The sequence below is a fragment of the Notolabrus celidotus genome, chromosome 1 (assembly GCF_009762535.1).
Source record: "Notolabrus celidotus isolate fNotCel1 chromosome 1, fNotCel1.pri, whole genome shotgun sequence".
Taxonomy (NCBI): domain Eukaryota; kingdom Metazoa; phylum Chordata; class Actinopteri; order Labriformes; family Labridae; genus Notolabrus; species Notolabrus celidotus.
This window is the reverse complement of record NC_048272.1, coordinates 28,728,658-28,746,775: the sequence shown is the minus strand read 5'-3', so window position 1 is coordinate 28,746,775 and position 18,118 is coordinate 28,728,658. Positions and strand designations below refer to the sequence as shown.

At 39.9% G+C, this 18,118-nt stretch overlaps 1 protein-coding gene across 3 annotated transcripts in view; it reads left to right on the top strand.

Annotated features, from left to right (window-relative positions):
• itpr1b (inositol 1,4,5-trisphosphate receptor, type 1b) overlaps positions 1–18,118 on the top strand; it is a 104,109-nt gene that overhangs the window by 76,022 nt on the left and 9,969 nt on the right. For all 3 annotated transcript variants that reach the window (XM_034692074.1, XM_034692083.1, XM_034692065.1), the window contains 8 exons: positions 2,249–2,371; positions 10,417–10,592; positions 11,067–11,231; positions 12,449–12,638; positions 12,947–13,039; positions 13,813–13,961; positions 15,609–15,774; positions 16,826–16,986. In XM_034692074.1, coding sequence (XP_034547965.1) covers positions 2,249–2,371; positions 10,417–10,592; positions 11,067–11,231; positions 12,449–12,638; positions 12,947–13,039; positions 13,813–13,961; positions 15,609–15,774; positions 16,826–16,986 — 1,223 coding nt within the window. The remainder of the gene's footprint in view (positions 1–2,248; positions 2,372–10,416; positions 10,593–11,066; positions 11,232–12,448; positions 12,639–12,946; positions 13,040–13,812; positions 13,962–15,608; positions 15,775–16,825; positions 16,987–18,118) is intronic.

Sequence of the window (18,118 nt, the reverse complement as noted above, 5' to 3'; positions counted from 1 at the left end):
AAAGGACTCTTGATAATCTAATGATTACTATATAGTATAAGTTCATAAAAGTCTAAGATGTCATGATAAAGTATAGTATAAGTATATTCTATAATGATGTTTATTGTTTTTTTTGCATGCAGTTTTGTTGCATAATACTCATCATTTCTCCCTTTTGGTCCCATGCCACCATGAAGACTTGATTTAGGATAAAACTATGAACTTTGCAACCACGAACTACTCATGTGGTTGTATTTGGGAAGTCACAAGAGTACTATGAAAGGAATATTCTTGGAAAAAGAGGATATAGTGTCAAGCCAGAGTTTAATCTAATGAGTAACAGTGTTGGTAGAGTCTGTTTTATTATAAGCAGAGATAGGACAGAATAATGGCACGGACCAAATCGCAAAGAAAAAAGATGTGGACATGATCATTATCCTGGGCTGGATTTAAGTCAGGATGTCAGGCTGATAATAAATGTTGTATTTTTGGTTACTGTAGTTAAGTCATCAGCCTGCTCTGAGTCTGCTCCTGTTTAATGGTTTTGGATGGCAGGGCAGCCTCTGAATCTTCAGGTGGAAAAAGAGCACCAAAGCCAAGAAGGTGTCAACAATTGATGCAGAAGAGAGGAAAGGATGTTTCAAGTCCTCTTCCATTTGTTAACTAAACTAACAATGAGTGCGTTTACAAAGACTCAACTATCTCGGTTATGAGCTTTATCCCAGATCTGATCATATTACATGCACTACAGTAGATAAATATGATTATTCATATCCCTGTATACATGAGAAATGCTTGTATCATGGTTTCTGATAACTGCATCTTATTTGGCACTTGAATTGTAATCATTTTTTCAGGTCAATCCACAGAAATTTTGAAATCAGAGAAAATTAGAACACAGTGGCGTATTGCAACCATAGCAATATTGAATGCCAACATTGCGCTAAAGATATGGCATATCCACCTCAATTCCAGCAACAGGAGTAGCGAACGATAGCATACAGTAGCTATAATAAACATTTCCTCAACTTTAACGGTATTCTCCATGGTATTTCAAAACTGGCATACTCAAGTCCATGTAAACACAGTCAGTATGTAGTCACACTGACCTTCCGTCTACTTCCTTATTAGCAGAGCAAGTACAGGTTCATCCCCTGGCTGACTATTTTTCAGCTACTACATGAAAGTAACTGGTTTAGCGTAAACGCATATACTGCTGGCAAACCCTCTCCTGTCTGTATGAATCAGTGCAGCTGGAGGCCTGTTTGTTCTACTGGTGCTAACCATTTGTCATGAATATAGTGACTTCTGTTGCTCAAAGTCCCCAACTACAGTTCTATGCTTTAAATGAACCGACAGGCTCAGAATAGCCTTCATCACAATAGTGATCTCCTGGCCTAAGGTCTGAGTAGCCTGTGTGACTTTGTGTGGGTGCGTCTGTATTTAAATATTTGCATCCCAGTCCATTTGTTGCTCCTCTTATTAAGTTAATCATCATTTAGTGGAAGCATTAAACTCATCAAAATGAATGATTTGTTTACAGTTTGGAAGATTATAACTGCACTGCAAACAACAAGGAAGCTTCTGTTTACTTCTGTGTCTCACCCCAAGTTTTAATACATTTTTTAAATTACTAAAATCTGTGGGTCCTATTGGAAAAACAATATTTTGAGGCTGTGAAGAGACTCAACAAACCTAGCTATGGATTTATTATCCAGATTTAGATTGTATTTGTGCTCTGTCACACAACATACTCTCATAATCCCATTAGTTAGAATTTGATCCCTGTGTTGTCTTATTGAAAAGATTGAGGCACTTAGAGGGTCATTTTGCCCTGATGAAGGCCCTAATGGCTGAAATGCATTGGCATGCTTTCACTATACAATTATGAAACAAAGACTTTTTATTTATTTCCCCTCTAAGTGCTGCAGATCACTTTAAATGTGGATCCCCACACTGAGAGCACTAAAGGGACAAAACTTTTGTCACACCCATGCAGCACTCGATTCATCTGCTTTGTCCAAGTTGATCTTTGTTCGGACAATAGCTAAATAGAAATTAGATGAAAAGCACAAATCCTTCACATGTGACTTCTTCTTGGTGTGAAACACTGATTAGACACTGTCCATTCTACTTTTAATGTAATTTAAAGTGTTGTGTACATTTTCATGATGAACTGTTTTTTGTTTGGATGCTGATTGAGTCCATGTTATGCTTTCTTTACAGTCCAATGACCTGTATTAATTTGTCTTAAAACTCTGTCCTCCAGCTCAGCCCATCCTGTACTGGTGCTCCAGGAACATGTCATTCTGGAGCAGCATTTCCTTTAACCTAGCTGTGCTCATGAACCTGCTTGTGGCCTTCTTCTACCCTCTGGAAGGTGTCCGTCGAGGTTAGTATGCCAAAATATTAACCCTTTTGTGATGTCCATGTTTTCATAACTGATCTGTGATCAGTGATCTGATAACGATCACAGTGGGATTCCTGTACTATTGGGTTTTTAGAACAAAACAGCCATAACAGTTCATTTTAACTACTTAACAGATGTTTGGTATACCCCCATATATACAGCAAATGTGGTTAATATTGGCAAGTGACCTATGTTAGATCATATTTAGAGGCGGCTGTGACTCAGTGGTATTCTGTCATCTCTCAACTAGAAGATCGGAGGTTCAATCCCAGGTCCTACTGTCCACATTCTGAAGTGTCCTTGGGCAAGACACCAAACCCCAAAATGTTCCCAGGTAGCAAATGGGATTAACCAATATGAGTACAAAATAACATGTTAATCTTGAAAAAATATAAAGGAAAATAGCCTTTTCATCACTTTTAATGGTTTTCTTTGAATTGTATTATAAATTGAACACTGCACATCAGTCTATTCAACATGAGCCCAATTGCCCTAACAGCTCATCAACAAGCCACAGTGAGCTTGCTTTGAAAAATGATTTAAAAGAACAGTTTATTCACCGTGTTATGGTGGTTACAGGCACTAAACATTACAATACAGAATTTGTCAATCTTGTTGATGCTCTTGTTTGCCTTTGTCAGCCACAAAGAAGCATCACTGCTGATTTTAGGCTGTTTCATAACCAGTGAAAAACTCCTCACGGGGGCTTTAAGCTCCCTATTTTTGGGTCTCGAGGGACAGTGTTATACCATGCATGTTACACCTCCAGATGCAGCTTCAGTCAGGAGAAAACAAACATCCTGTGGCTTAGTGTGTATAAGAGAAGACTGTTCTCAATTATACAAGTCAACATTAGAGTTAAGGCTGATATTAACTACAGAAGAAATGATGTTCAGATAAGTCTAAAAGCAGTTAGTTAGTGTAACGTTTGGCAATCATTGAAAGTTCAGGTTACCTGTAGAATGATAGACACACTTAATCAAACAGAAACTAGCAGGTTTGAAAATGAGTAGAGCTCTACTACAGCTACACTTATTTCTGTAAACGGCAGAAAATGTAACCCTAACCTCAAAAAGAGCTTGCAGTGATACGTTGTTTGGCTTGAATGAAAACTATACTGCTATGCATGCATGAACTCTTGGTGTAGCTCCTTCCTGAGCTTTAACTTTAACCAGGTATATTAAAGGTACTCATCAGACCCAACCACAGACTGTGTGAGAATAAAGCATGGGTGTTATCTCTGAAATGTCACCGTTTCTTGGGAGATGTTTTGAAACCGATCGGTGGCCGGCACCATATTAGTAATACTGACTTTGGGAATACTAACTCTGTCTCTCATCAGCTGTCCTATCAATAAAGGCAACAATGTCAAAAGTATAACTTTAAAAAAGAAAGAAATGCTGATTGAAACCAACTTTTGATCAACCAAGACACCTGTCCATCAAATCAGCCTTGCCCCTAATTATGCAAATGTATGTACAGCTCTTGGCCTTTATATTATCGTAAAACTTGAATAAATAAATGGGCTCCATGGTCCACACCAGGCTGTGAAAATGAGCCTTTTCAACATGGGAGCAAATAGGAATTCTTTGGCTTTTGCAACCGGCCTCGAAGGGACCCTCAAGGAACTGTAGCTTTTTCACTTGGACCCAGCCAATGGCTAGAGTCAGCACTGGTTGAATATGAACTACAGCTTTAAAAAGAAAAGCATATGTGGATGATTTTTTAGAAAGAACTTAGCTTACATACCTCTTTAGTATACTCCTAATCTCGAGGTAAAATTAGCGTCTATAAACATACAGAACTCAGAGTTAAATTTCAGCTGCTCAGTTGCAATTTTGGTGACAAACATGCAAAGATGCCAAGTTACTTTGGTAAATTAAGAAGATGGTAGATGTGGTTATGACACCTAGATTTTCCACAGTGCATGAAATCTTAAGGTTTATTTACGCATGCACCAAGTTGCTGTTTGGAATTTTCAAGATGCATGTGTAAACACAAACAGCCAAGTTTTTTTTACACCCCCGACCCTGGACTACTTCTTGCTGGCCCCCTCATAACATTTCCACAAAAAGTGGAGTAAATATATGAACACAGTTAGTAGTCAGCAAACCACATCACAACCAAGTGGGGGGTGACCAATCTTTGCACGATCTTGTGCACGTACTGAAGTTTCGTCGTTCTCTTTTCTAGTCATCAGCATGTTTCTTTCCACTTGTTTGTTTTTACTGTGAGAACATAGTAACGCATGGCATCAATATAAAGGTAAAAGCTGTTATCATAGCATCAGGCTCTGCAATCAGGAAGCATGAAGCATGGTTCCTTGAATAACTTTTTATGTGACTTTAGAATTAATTTCCCAGCATTTTTACTCTCACATATATTCATAACACCTGGCATCAGATCAGATCACATGCAGGAAGTTTTACTTTCCTAACACTATTTGCTTATTTTCCTGTGGTTTGGGTGCAGCCTCACACCTCCCTGACCAAAGTGAGTTTTACACATGGGGGCGTGATGAGAACATAAACACTCTTCATATATTTCCAGTGATTTTAACAGATATCTGGCCTCACTGACACATAATTATTATTCATAATACATTTTATATAAGGGTGCCTTTCAAGACAACCAAGTTCACCTTTCAAATGTAACAACATTAAAACAGACTTAATATCAGAGTAAACAATATGCAATCAAAGAAAACAAATCTTCTTGACTCTAAAGAGGTGGGTTTTTAGTCGAGATTTGAAAGTTGGAAGAGAGTCAGTGTCACAGATAGCTTGTGGTAGAGCTACCAGAGACGGGCCAAAAATATTTTACACCGGCCAAATAAAAAAAAGTCATGCACGGTTTTTAAGCTTTCACTGTGGCATTTTGACTTTTCATGGTCCCTAATACTTTCCAATTGCATGTTCGTTGTGCCAACAACAAATGGGTTTTGCTTCTGATCCTTTGTGTGTTTGCAGCAAAGGCTGCAGCTCATGGTGTGGTTTGTCGGGTTGTAAGTCAGCCAGGACTGAGGTTGGCCAGCCTCGTCAATTTTCCAGTTTTATTTGAAATATCATATAGTGACTTTACTCTGTTTAGCTGTCTGTTCCTCTTCTTGATCGTCCCCTGCCTCTTTATTTATCCTTTTTGTTTGTGGTGGCTTCACGCCGGGAATGTGCCGCCACGTCTTCCTCGAAACGCTCTTCCTACCGTCCTTCTTCAAGCAAAAGGAATGAATAGAACTCCAGTAGCTGACGTCACGCCGTTCCCGATGTACCAAATCACAACACAAGTACAGCCCGCCGCAAGGTTCAAAACAGCCTGACAGTCGGCAGCTATGGGCGAAAGTATGAAAACAAAACCTCACATGCAATACAAAATTTTCTATTTGCCACTGGCGGGTGTGTTCTTTTGTTTTACACGCCAAACAAATTTTTTGGCGGATGTTAATTTTACACCCTGCATACAACCTAGGGATATAACTTTTTTTAAAGGTGGGAAGCTTACCTTTGTGTTCTTTAAACATTTTTAAATCATGGAAAGAAAACCATCTGGCAACTTGGTTAGATTTCTTTTCTTTTTCTGTGTAGCTCCTGTAGGTCAATTAGTTTCTATGAAGGCTCTACTTATTTGACCTTGCACTCCACACCATATTAACCCCTGGTCAGGTTGTGCCATGTGCACAACATTTAAAGATTTAAAGTTTGAAAATCTGTCTGGTGTGGGGTCACTGGGTGTGACGGATCAATGAAGAGGGAAAATGTTCCTTTAAGAAGATATCTCGAAGTGATACAAATTCCTGCTTGACGGGGAGTGTTTACAAACCAAAGGAGTGAGTGACAGACCAAAGCACATCTTTACTTGCAGTTTCAGTTTTCTGTTTGCTTTGCTGTCACTAATTCCTTTCTTTTTTTTCTCAGTTCTCCTTGAGGGCTGTATTTGTGGGGATGTGAAAAGCCACAACTGTTCGGCCCTGTATTGTTCTTGTGCAGTGTAGCACAGAGAAGACACACATTGTGATTCACATAAACTTTCAATTGTTCCGTGTGGGGTCAAACGGCGAGGTCCCTTTTGTGTTAACTTCCTAACAGCAGTATACAAGAGACAAAAAAGAGGTTGTTAGCTAAGCTCTAGAAACTCCATGTTGTTTTAGTGTCAAAGGTCTTCTGAGAGCTTAGCAGTTCATTTGAGGGCACTATAGTGGGCTTGAAACTGATGCCAGTTTCAAGTAGCAAAAGAATCTCAGCCATTGTTAATATACTTATCGTGGATATGTAAGGACAACCGCTGCATACACATCAAGCGGCAACCTTGGGCATTGAAAAGTGAAGCTAACGCACAGCTCCAAAGAAGTCGTTGAGGCTGGCCAAAAACAAAAGTTAGTTCCTTGCATGATGATGAAGATAGATTTAGCTCAAACAGCAAAATTCAACCTGGTTACAGTCCAATACAAAAACACTTTTTGGTCTCTTTTGCATATTTTTCTATTCTTGACAACTGAAAATCAGTACATTCTTTACATATCTAATGAGTCCAACTTATACAAGAGCATCGCATTAAGCATGATTTGGGGTTGGGTCACCTTTAGCAATATGTCCTGTGTGCTGTGCTCAGTTGTACCTACAGACTGCCATACAAAATCTGTCTACCGGCTTTTTCTACTGAGTGAAAATCACTAACAAGATATCAGCACTACTCAGACGTGTGTTTACCAGCAGCAAGGCAGACACTCTATCCAACCAGATATTTAGCTTTAGTCTAATATATACAACCGTGCTCAGAAACCATCACAAAAAGAATCACGTTTAGTGGTATACACTGTAAATGTGCTCATTCAGCAAGGGGCATAGAAAGTAAGGTTTCGACAACTTGGTGTTTGATAACCCTATGGTCCTCTCTTAAAGAAACAACGTGTAGCTCCAAGTTGGTTTAACCAACCAATTAGAAATGTCAGCTAGGTTACATTTATTAGCCTACATTATGCAAACGCACGCACGCACGCACGCACGCACGCACGCACGCACGCACGCACGCACGCACACACACACACACACACACACACACACACACACACAAACACAGATTGTTTCTCAGGTTCTCACCACACAAACGTATCTTCTTCATGTTCAGGCACACTACTTGCAAACCTTTAGTGAGCCAAACTGTCCCTGTGTAATGCCATTCATACCCAAGTTTTTTGCAAACTCCTCATTAGGCTCTAGTCAGCTCTAGTTTTAAATGCATGTTTTTTTTTTCAGATGCATGGATAAACAACATAGCCTAACCTTAAACATTACACCTCAATCACATGCTGTTAGTGGGTGTCCACTTTGGGTGGTTTGTTAAAAGTGAAACTGTGGTTGGGAACTTTTCTCTTTCAGGGTTAGATCTGCTTTAGTCATAGAAAACAGCACCCTGAATAATTGCAGTCTCTTAATTCTGTGTTTTAATGCTTATTTTACTAATGTTACATAAGATAAGATAGTCCTTCCTGGTGGATGTTGACCAATAGCAGTCCAGTCGTATATGACCTGATATTAAGCGCCACAGCCTCAACATGATTGTGATCGTGCAAAGTGAAGAAGGCACCAGAGCTCCACAGCTCAAATGGTTTAAACTTGCATACATATGCATATTAAAACCTGAACTTTTATCATGTACATCTGCCTGTGTGAGAAGTAATACAGTAGAGGTGGTTGAGTGCTTCTATTGCTGGAGTAAGTAAGAATAAGAAATGAATGGTCACTGTAAGTATGTGACGTATAGGCTGCTGTGTCTGGGTTGGATGCCAAGTTCATGGACACAGGCATCCTGTTACAATGCAGAACCATCCCTGATGAGTTTAGCCAGAGTCAAGTGTATTTTTAGCCAACTGAGTTATATAATGAGTACCTGTCATGTGATGTGTACACAGTAAGGCAAGAAAACTGCCTCACAAGGGAGGGGGTGGAGGTAGAAGCTCTGCATGTGTTCTTGGTACCTCAAAGAAAAAAAAGAAAACCTGAATGACCTTCTTTTACAGCAGATAAATGCATGTGTCAGTGAAACAGGGAATGAGATTAGCATCCATCTTTTCACTGCATGCTGGTCAGGACATGGCACTGAGCCTGGGCCCGGTGAGCTAACGTTTTGCAGAGCTACAAAAACAGATGTTAAATACTTCACTATTGGGCAAAAATCAACACATGTGCGCACACTTATGTTCACACAAAAACACACAGGAAAGAGCTTTACATATTATACTATACTAAAACTAGTGAGTTCATGAATGGAATGATTCTGATATTTTTTTGCTGGGTAACATCTGGACCCTGTTTAGCTACATTGCACAGGAAATATGCTCAATTCTGTTTTTCACAAATATGTATTTAAAAAAAACAAAACGAGGTATGTACATCCTAAAAAGATATGTAAGGAAAGTGTATATACACTAGTTTAGGCCCTGAAAATGATTGCACCAAACACTGCCGACAAAATCTTGTTCACTGAGGGCTGGGAAATACCTTAACTATCTTGACCCTCATGTAGGAACATCTCTGTGTCCAAAATAACCCATGATGGATATGATTGGTATGTTCTACAGGAAGGGTTTTTGTGCATTTACTTTCTTTCTTAAAGGCTTGGCACAAAATCCTGGCACAAATCCTCCAGACCTGTTTGGTGAGTTGTGTCTACTCAAAAGCCACATGTTGTTCCCAGCTAACAGGATGGCTCTGACTGTAAAGTGCATGGTTTACTATATTTCTCGCAATGTAGGATATGTCACGTTATTTTAAATGCCTGACACATGTAATTACAAAAAAATCCTGCACACTGTCCAACTAGCAGAAAAATATTTAATGGCAATGTTTTGGTCCTAGACCTTCATCAGGGAAACAGTTTGCAGAGAGAGGCAGAAAAAACTTTAAAAGGGTGTGGCCATTCTGCACTTAATCAACATCATAGCACCCAGCCTAGTGAAGTAAAAAGGTCCAAAAAGCACCCAAAAATGCCTCACACAAACATACTTTACAGATTTAACACCAGGGAGGCTAAATGTCAGTGTCTAACCAGACTGTATTTGACTCTATTGTTGAATGCAGTGCTTACTTACACACATTCCTGAATACAAGTTGGCAAATTCCACAAGTTTTGTTAGCATGCTCATACAATGTTTCTAAATAAAGGTCCTGGAGTCCATCTAAAGAAAAGTAATTCACAAATGGTGAATAAGTGCTTGTGTCCACAAAGTGTTTTATTCAAAGCACCAGCATTTTATTTTTTTTAACCTGATAATAGAAGAGACGCTTGTTTTAGCTATGTGTTCTGACCATAGACTGTATAAATAATGGACATAGTATCCGTCACCCATCTGTTCCTGAGCGCTGTTTTGAAGCAAATCGTCGGCAGGAGCCATATTGGAAATGCGGAACTCAACTAAGCTTAGTGTGAGGTAAAGAGGCGGGGTTTGAACATCCTAGCCAACAGCTACAGTGTTCCCGCCTGTCAATCAAGTCAGCTGTTCCTCTCATTGGAAGATTCGTATTCTCAATATCTTCAAAATAGCCGCGTTTGAAAAAAAATTCACCCCCCCGTACAGTGTGTGCCGATAGAGAAATTAGCTGGTGTGTATGTGGTTTCCGGTACTTTTGCAGCCAGCCTCAAGCTGGAAGCTCGATGAACTGCAGTTTATCACACTTCCACATGGGCTTCATAATTTTGAGACCGGAGGTTGCCGCTTGGTTCCGACCCAAGTCGTATAAATGTTACATAGACGTCATGATCGAAAATGGACATAAAGACAACCTAGATCAAATGAGTAATGTACAATATGGGCTACATAATAAACACAAAGGTTCATGTTTTAGTATTTGTCAGGATATTGCCATACATACAAAACATATGATGTCTTTTGTCTCTCTTGCTGCACTTTTTGAAAAAAAAAATGTTAGATTCAAATCCTTTTGAAGGATTTCCATGTATTATATTTGAGTGTTGCAGAAAAGTAGTACGTTTCAACCCTGAGTAACTGAATAAAGCATATTTTGCTTCTTCAGGTACCCTGGAGCCCCACCTGTCTGCGCTGCTGTGGATGGCCATGCTGGTTTCTCTTGCTATAGTCATAGTCTTGCCTCAGCCTCACGGCATCCGGGCACTCATTGCCTCAACCATCCTGCGCCTCATCTTCTCTGTAGGCCTGGAGCCCACTTTGTTCCTTCTGGGTGGTTTCAATGTAAGTTTCCATCATTGTGTTAAAAGAAGCATTACATACTGTTTTTACAGCTATCAAGTGTTACATTTAGATATGCTGTATTATTGTTGCCAAGTAAAAATGAATGAGGATTTGCCAAGGCAAAAAGTATGTAACATGCCAGACATCACCTCAGCAATGCACTTGGATGGAAACAATGCATGAGCACAGCAATTTCAAACAGTGTAATTTGCATGACATATGAAGTAGTATTTCAAAGTGGACACACTGGTATAGCAGCAAAGGTATGCTTGTAAAAATGCAAGGGTATAATATGATCATACGCCTCCACTTTATATCAAGTGGCCTTACTGTATGTGAAAGCATATACACAAGCATGCTAACACAACTATTTGAGCCTTCTCGTTCAGTTACTAAGTTTGCGTATTGTGTGTTCTACAGTGAAATGGCTCCTGTTTTTTACTTGTTGTGTCTGTTGTGTCTGTTGTGCCGCAGTTCTGCAATAAAGTCATCTTCCTGACGAGCTTTGTTGGGAACCGTGGAACCTTCACACGTGGCTACAAAGCCATGATCATGGATGTGGAGTTCCTGTACCACCTCCTTTACCTGATTATCTGTGGCCTGGGGGTCTTTGCCCATGTCTTCTTTTACAGCTTGCTTGTAAGTGGGAACACACAGAACATATAATTAATACTACACACATATATAATTCACATTAAAGGTGACATATCATGCAAAATGGACTTTTTAATGGTTCTTTACCTGAAATATGTTTCCCTGGCATGTCTACAAACCCCCCGAGAATGAAAAAAATCCATTCTGCCCCTGTTCTGATTTCTCCACCTTTCTGTAAATGTGTGTGAAATGAGCCGTTTCAGACTTCCGTGTTTTTGTTACGTAACAACAATATCCAGTCTGTCACGGAGTCAGAGCTCGGAGCTTGTTCAGCCCATAGACTGTATAAAATAATACTGAATCCCCCCTCCGTTTTTCATTACCTGCACACGTGTGCTAACAAGGAGCTTAGGAGGGAGGCATGCTAGTTGTGGGCTGTCTTAATAAACACAAAGGTCGGTTTTACTCCCCACGTCTGCAGATTTGAAGATCTAGTGGATGATTTTTATTTGTCATGGATAAGTGCTAGCGCTAATTAGCATAGCTACATGTCGTAGCTGTGTACCAAGACACACGTCGACATACTGACAAATAAAACAACAAGAAACACTAAATCTGTGACCAATCCTTCAGAAAAGGTCCTGCTGCCTTTCTGGCAGAGGTCGGGTTGAAGTAACGCTATCTGTGAGCAGCCGGGTATATTCAGCCAACATGTAAACATTAGATCAATGTGCTGCAGAGCCGAGGGCACAGTCACTTCCTGAGGGGGCGTGGTCTGAGAGAAAACAGACTGTTCTGAGGAGGGCTGAAGATGAGGGTTCTTCAGGCATGCCAAAATCTGATTTCAAAGTGTTTTTTTGAGCATAAACTTTAAAGACTTGTTTTGGGGACCTCTTAGGCCAATATATATTGATGAAAAAAGCGTGATATGTCACCTTTAATTCTTAGAATAATTATTACCAACAATGTCTAATGTACTTTTATGTTAACTAAATCCCATTCAATCTTGTTTTTTTCTCTTACAATGAAAATGAACAATGACATGTACAATATGTTGTATCATTTATATTGATGACAGTACACCTGGGTTGTCTCTTTGTAATACTTAATTATAAGTGAGTATTAAGGTTATGTTTGACACAAAAAGTGTCCTTTATCCACTGTGGCATTTAGTAAATGTGGTCACATTAACACACACCGTTTTGTTTTATTTGTCCTTCTTATTTCTTGCAAACATAACTCTGAATAATGTGTTTTTGCAGCTCTTTGATCTAGTTTACAGAGAAGAAACCCTGCTGAATGTTATAAAGAGCGTGACCCGAAACGGCCGATCCATTGTTCTCACAGCCGTGCTGGCTCTTATCCTCGTCTACCTCTTCTCCATTGTGGGCTATATCTTCTTCAAAGATGATTTCATTTTGAATGTGGACAGGATACCCAACAAAACATTAGGTATGTTGATATAAAGATTGTTTCTCATTTTTTTGCTGACTGAACATACACATGCACACAGATCAAGTTAAACATGAAATGGTTTTCTGCAACACAAACCTGCACACAGATTGTCAGCGAAATTGTGGACAAAGGGAAGCGAATAATTACAAAAGAATGTGAGTTTAGTTTACATGCATTTATCCAGATGGCAGCTGGTATCAGTAATAATCTCTGTATATAAAGGACATCACCATTAATTTGCATCACAATTTGTATATCTGAATTATACCAAGACATGATAATGTCTTGTTTTTACAATTAAACAGAGCATGGGGCCAGTATGGTGGGAGAGTTCTTCTCCGGTGGAGCGTGCCAGAAAGAAAATGGGGAAAATTGTTCAACAGAGACCATGATGGATGGTAGGTCAACAAGTTCCTTTAAGATGGAATCCACGTGTTGTTGCATGCATGTGTCTTGGGAATTCCAAGTGTTTGTATGTGACTATGTGCTTATGCCTGACTGTCTGTGTAAGTGCAAGGGTTTCTCTGCCTTTGCAGACGACTGACTCAGCCAGAGAGATTCTTCTGAGCTGTAAATCTGGGCAGTGGGTTGGTCATGGGATCAAACCTGGTGAGGCCAAATGGGGTCTTTCAAGACGCTGGGTGCAATGCGGAGGGTTTAAACTCCTTGTGCACATTGAGTGTCTCAAGACACTCCTGATGTAGGGGCCCAGGGGTGAAAGGTCAGGGCTTAACCACAGTCAGGTACAAGCAGGTCATTGAGTCCACTTGGGGATGGCGCAGAGGGTTTCTCACTGCAAACAACTAGTTCTTGCAAACCTACTGAACCTAATGACCTTGATGGGAAAAACCCAGTCAAATGAAAGCAGAACGCTGTTATGGATCAGTAGAATCCTCAAACTCCTGAGAGTCTGACCCCTGGGTTCACATATCCATAGCCAGAAGCTTGGCGTGTGATAGTAGTCTAGGATTTTGTTTTTTGTGAATAGTTGAGGACATTCCCACCTTTCAAGACCTGATGGGGTCAATTAAATGAAGCCATAATAAAGTATGAAATGAGTTTTCAAATGCATGTGTTGTGTCATTTATATATTGAATCTGAGGTCTTAGTGGCATCCCCCTTTTTCATAAAAGACATAGAAATTACTAACTGTGTTGTCGTGTCTCTACAGCTACCCTTGCCGTCCAGCCGTCAGCAGTGGTGATTGAGGACAAGGAGCGAACATGTGACTCCCTGCTCATGTGCATTGTCACAGTATTGAGTCACGGCCTCAGGAGTGGAGGAGGTGTTGGGGATGTTTTGCGGAAACCATCCAAAGAGGTACAAAGCACAGGAACAAGGAGGAAATTGAACCCTGCTTGAGTTCAGATTGAGTGGAAAAAGCTGTGCCAAAAGATCCTCTTTTCCAGTTTTGGGTTTAAAATTGTACTCTACACTTCAGTGAATTGAAATAAACTTGGACATCTTACTGCTTGGATAACAAAGAATTCATCAAACATGATTGCACAGCCCCCCTGCAAGACCCAGAGATTAAATTGAATGGAAGTAGCTAGTGCTTAATAAACTAAAATATTTTAATGAGTCCATGATTTAATCTCTGAACTCCAACTTTAAAAAGTACATAACATCTTTGACCCCTTTGGTTAATTAAATCTCACCAGAAAGAGGTTACTTTTTAAACAAGTAATGGCTAAAACATGTAGCATGAACTATTGAGGGGTTAGCGAGGTTACTCAGGGGGCTGTCATAACTGCAAACATGCCAGAAAAGAATTAAAGTACTTATTTAGCATACAGATCCAGCTCACTGCTGTAACGTCCTGGAAATGAGGCTTGCCCCTTAGAATGAGAGCATTACTCATTCATGTTTACTTCAATCAGGGTAGTTGAATTAAAGATAAATAAGCTGATTGAAGGGTGTCTGTCTGCAAAAGTTAACCTCACCTGAAGTTCAGACAATGGTGGTGGACTTGTTGGTCAATGCTTTTTTGAGGCTGATGAGATGATCAAACCGATCAAACAGCGAAGATTCTGCAGGGATAGGGAGATAGCTGATGATATTGGCTAAGGCTGATGAGATGAAGAAGCTGATAAAACTTGGAGGACTGGGCAGTGATGGCATGAAAGAACTGGAGGAAGAGAATGCTATGTTTAAAAAAAGACAGCAGTGATAACCATGAGGGTTTGGGGCGGTACTATTGGATAGATGTGACCAGGTGATGAGAACAACTTCAGGAAATATGAGTGAGCCTGTGTGGAGGGGTGAATGCAACAAAGTGACATTCAATTTGCATAAGGCAAAATAGTCCTCCAGACTGAACTTTTGCTAGAGCTCCATCTAAACCTCAGTCTTAAAATATGGAGCCCATGGGGAAGTGCTAAAGACTGCAGTTAATGGAGTGTCCGCCTGAGGCTGGCTGCAGAAACACCGGAAACCACATACACACCAATTCAAAAAAAAAAAATCTTTGCAGTAATAATAAACATGTTTACAGCCTGGTTCAAAAAACTGTTTAGGTCTCTTTACCTCACACTACCTCGGACGAAGTTTGGTTGTGTTCAGTATTTTCAATATGGCACCCACCAATGATTGGCTTCAAAACAGGGCATCAGAAACAGATGGGCGATGTCATGGATGCTACGTCCATTTTTTATACAGTCTATGGTAAAGAACAGAAGAGCAGACTCACTCTAATCTGTTAACCCAGTGACAGAGATAAAGTGTGATCATAATGGGCTCCATGTTTACAAATTATTTTCCCCTCGAAATGATCAATAAATTAAACCTCAGAGCAGCACAAAGCAGCCTTGTTTCCTTACATGCAAATTGAATTATATTTTTATTTTATTTATGTTCAAAAAAATCTACAATCAGACTTTTGTGGTGTAAAGTTGTGATTAACTAAGTAAACAACACATACACTGTTACACAACCTGATGTTGTTTTTTCCACCTCTGGCTTAAACAGGAGCCCCTCTTTGCAGCCAGGGTGATCTACGACCTGCTCTTCTTCTTCATGGTCATCATTATTGTCCTCAACCTCATCTTTGGTGTCATCATCGATACATTTGCTGACCTGAGGAGTGAAAAGCAGAAAAAAGAGGAGATTCTGAAGACAACATGTTTTATTTGTGGTAAGTGAATAACTTCAGATTATTGTCCTGTCCAGTCATACTATAATAGGACAGTTCATTTGCTGCCTAGGTCACATTTGTTTTGCAGTTGTAGTCATTATGCCTGATCAGCAGTCGGCTCAAGGCAGACACTGTTTCACCAACATAAGAGGAACAAGCCTCATGACCTCTGAGACACGTTTTCCTGTCTTTTCCCTGTCATTGATATACAGTAGTTGTTCTCCCTTTGTATATTTCAATAAACAAGATTCCTCACAGTTCAGTGCAACTTGAAGCTGCATTTGATACCTGACACAGTGCTGCACACCATTTGTTGTGTAGAACCAGCATTAGTAATATGTGGTTTGCAGATGATGATGAAATAAACAGAAACCAAATGATCGGTCTGCTCTGAGCCTGCTCTTGTATGAGCGCTCTGATGTAGCCTTGCAATGGCGCATCAGGTCTCTGTGCAAAATGGGGGCTGTTTTCTGGGTAGTATATAAACAACCAAACGCCTCCTCTTCCCCGAATGAATGGTTAGTCACACTAGCTGCTGCTGAGGAGTAGAAGTGTTTCTTCCTGTTGCCATATATGTCCTGACCAATCTTTAGTGTACAATCACTCATAATTGATGACACAAGCTACAACCGACACTGATTGGTCTGACCTCCAAATAATCATCGGTCAGTTCTCGTCATTCATGTTGGGAAACTCAAAGAAGGGTTATTCCTCTTTTGCCAATGTAATGCAGGGATTTGGTGTGACAAACAAATGTGACCATTTTTAGTAAATCTTACTTCCAACGTTGTATCCGTCCATTACCTCATTACCCCATTCCCTCCAGTTTTTTCAGTAACTCAGGTCATTAGAACAATCACATAATTTTACCATACAAAGTGTATTTCTTCATTGTGTGTGTGTGTGTGTGTGTGTGTGTGTGTGTGTGTGTGTGTGTGTGTGTGTGTGTGTGTGTGTGTGTGTGTGTGTGTGTGTGTGTGTGTGTGTGTGTGTGTGTGTGTGTGTGTGTGTGTGTGTGTGTGGCCCTGGGGTTTTATCCTTTCATTTTCAGGTTTGGAGAGGGACAAATTTGACAATAAGACAGTTACATTCGAAGAACACATTAAAGTTGAGCACAACATGTGGCACTACTTGTGCTTCATCGTCCTGGTGAAGGTGAAGGATTCCACAGAGTACACCGGCCCAGAGAGCTATGTGGCTGAAATGATCAGGGTAAGTTTGATATGGTTTTGATTTTATTGTTATCATTATTTGTTTAATTTTTATTATTTTTGTTATTATTGTTATTATTTTCATTACTATCACCTTTGGACAACAGTTTATATTGCACAGCACCTGAGAAGAACATAGGGTTTAATTCATCTGCAGTCCTCAGTTTTGTTTTGTTTTTTAAGAAAATTGGAACTTATAAAATTCGGGAGATTTGAAGTGTATACTTATGAGTAATTTAAAACATGTCCTCTCGACATTTGAGAGTGAAAAATCAAACAAAAGGATCAGAAGCACACCCTTGGATTGTTTGTTAAATTCTTCTCTCATTGTACTCCAGGTTTTTAAATGAGCTTTAATCTTAAGATTTTTTACAGCATCCATAAGCATTACCAGTTTTTGTAGGGCAGTATTACATGAACTGGTGGTGAGTTATTAAAGGGTTTAATCTGGGCTTCATTGAAATAATCTTTGAAATTAGGGAGGGCCATTCTTCCATTTTCCTTTGGGAGTGGTCAGGTTTTAAGTTTTACCCTGAGTGTTTTCCCTTGCCAAGCAAAAATAGAAATTACCTTATTGAAGTCCTTTGTTCTTTAAGCTCTCCGTCATTTAAAAACCTCAGCAGTCAAAAGGATTGTTTTCCTCACCAGGTAACAAGTTGAGCTCCTCAGCGACTCAACATGAAGTTCATTGAAACCATGTATCAGTTACAGTTGCTGTGTTCCTGAGGTTAACCCTCCCTCCTTGACAACGCTGTAGGCACTTGGACTCCAGTGATCATTTTTTTTTATAGATTTTTGTAAAGTTGATTAGTGCAGCCTTTTATTTCTCAGAAACATTGATGGGCCGTGTGTCTTGTTTCTACCTCATCTGAGCCAGAGTACCAGGGCTGCATTATGTAATCCCTGCCTCCATGACCTTGAATCCCTCCAAAGTATTATCCCATCAGTCTGCTTTGAGATTGGAGAATTAATTTTCAGACAATGTCTGCCATCGGCATGAAATGTGTTAATCCCCAGAAGCAGCCATGCTTTGCTCTAATCATTAAACATACACACATACACACACAGGTCTCACCTCATGTATGGCACCAAGCCAAACTGAGATGCTGCCTTATGACTTCTGTTTAGCTGCA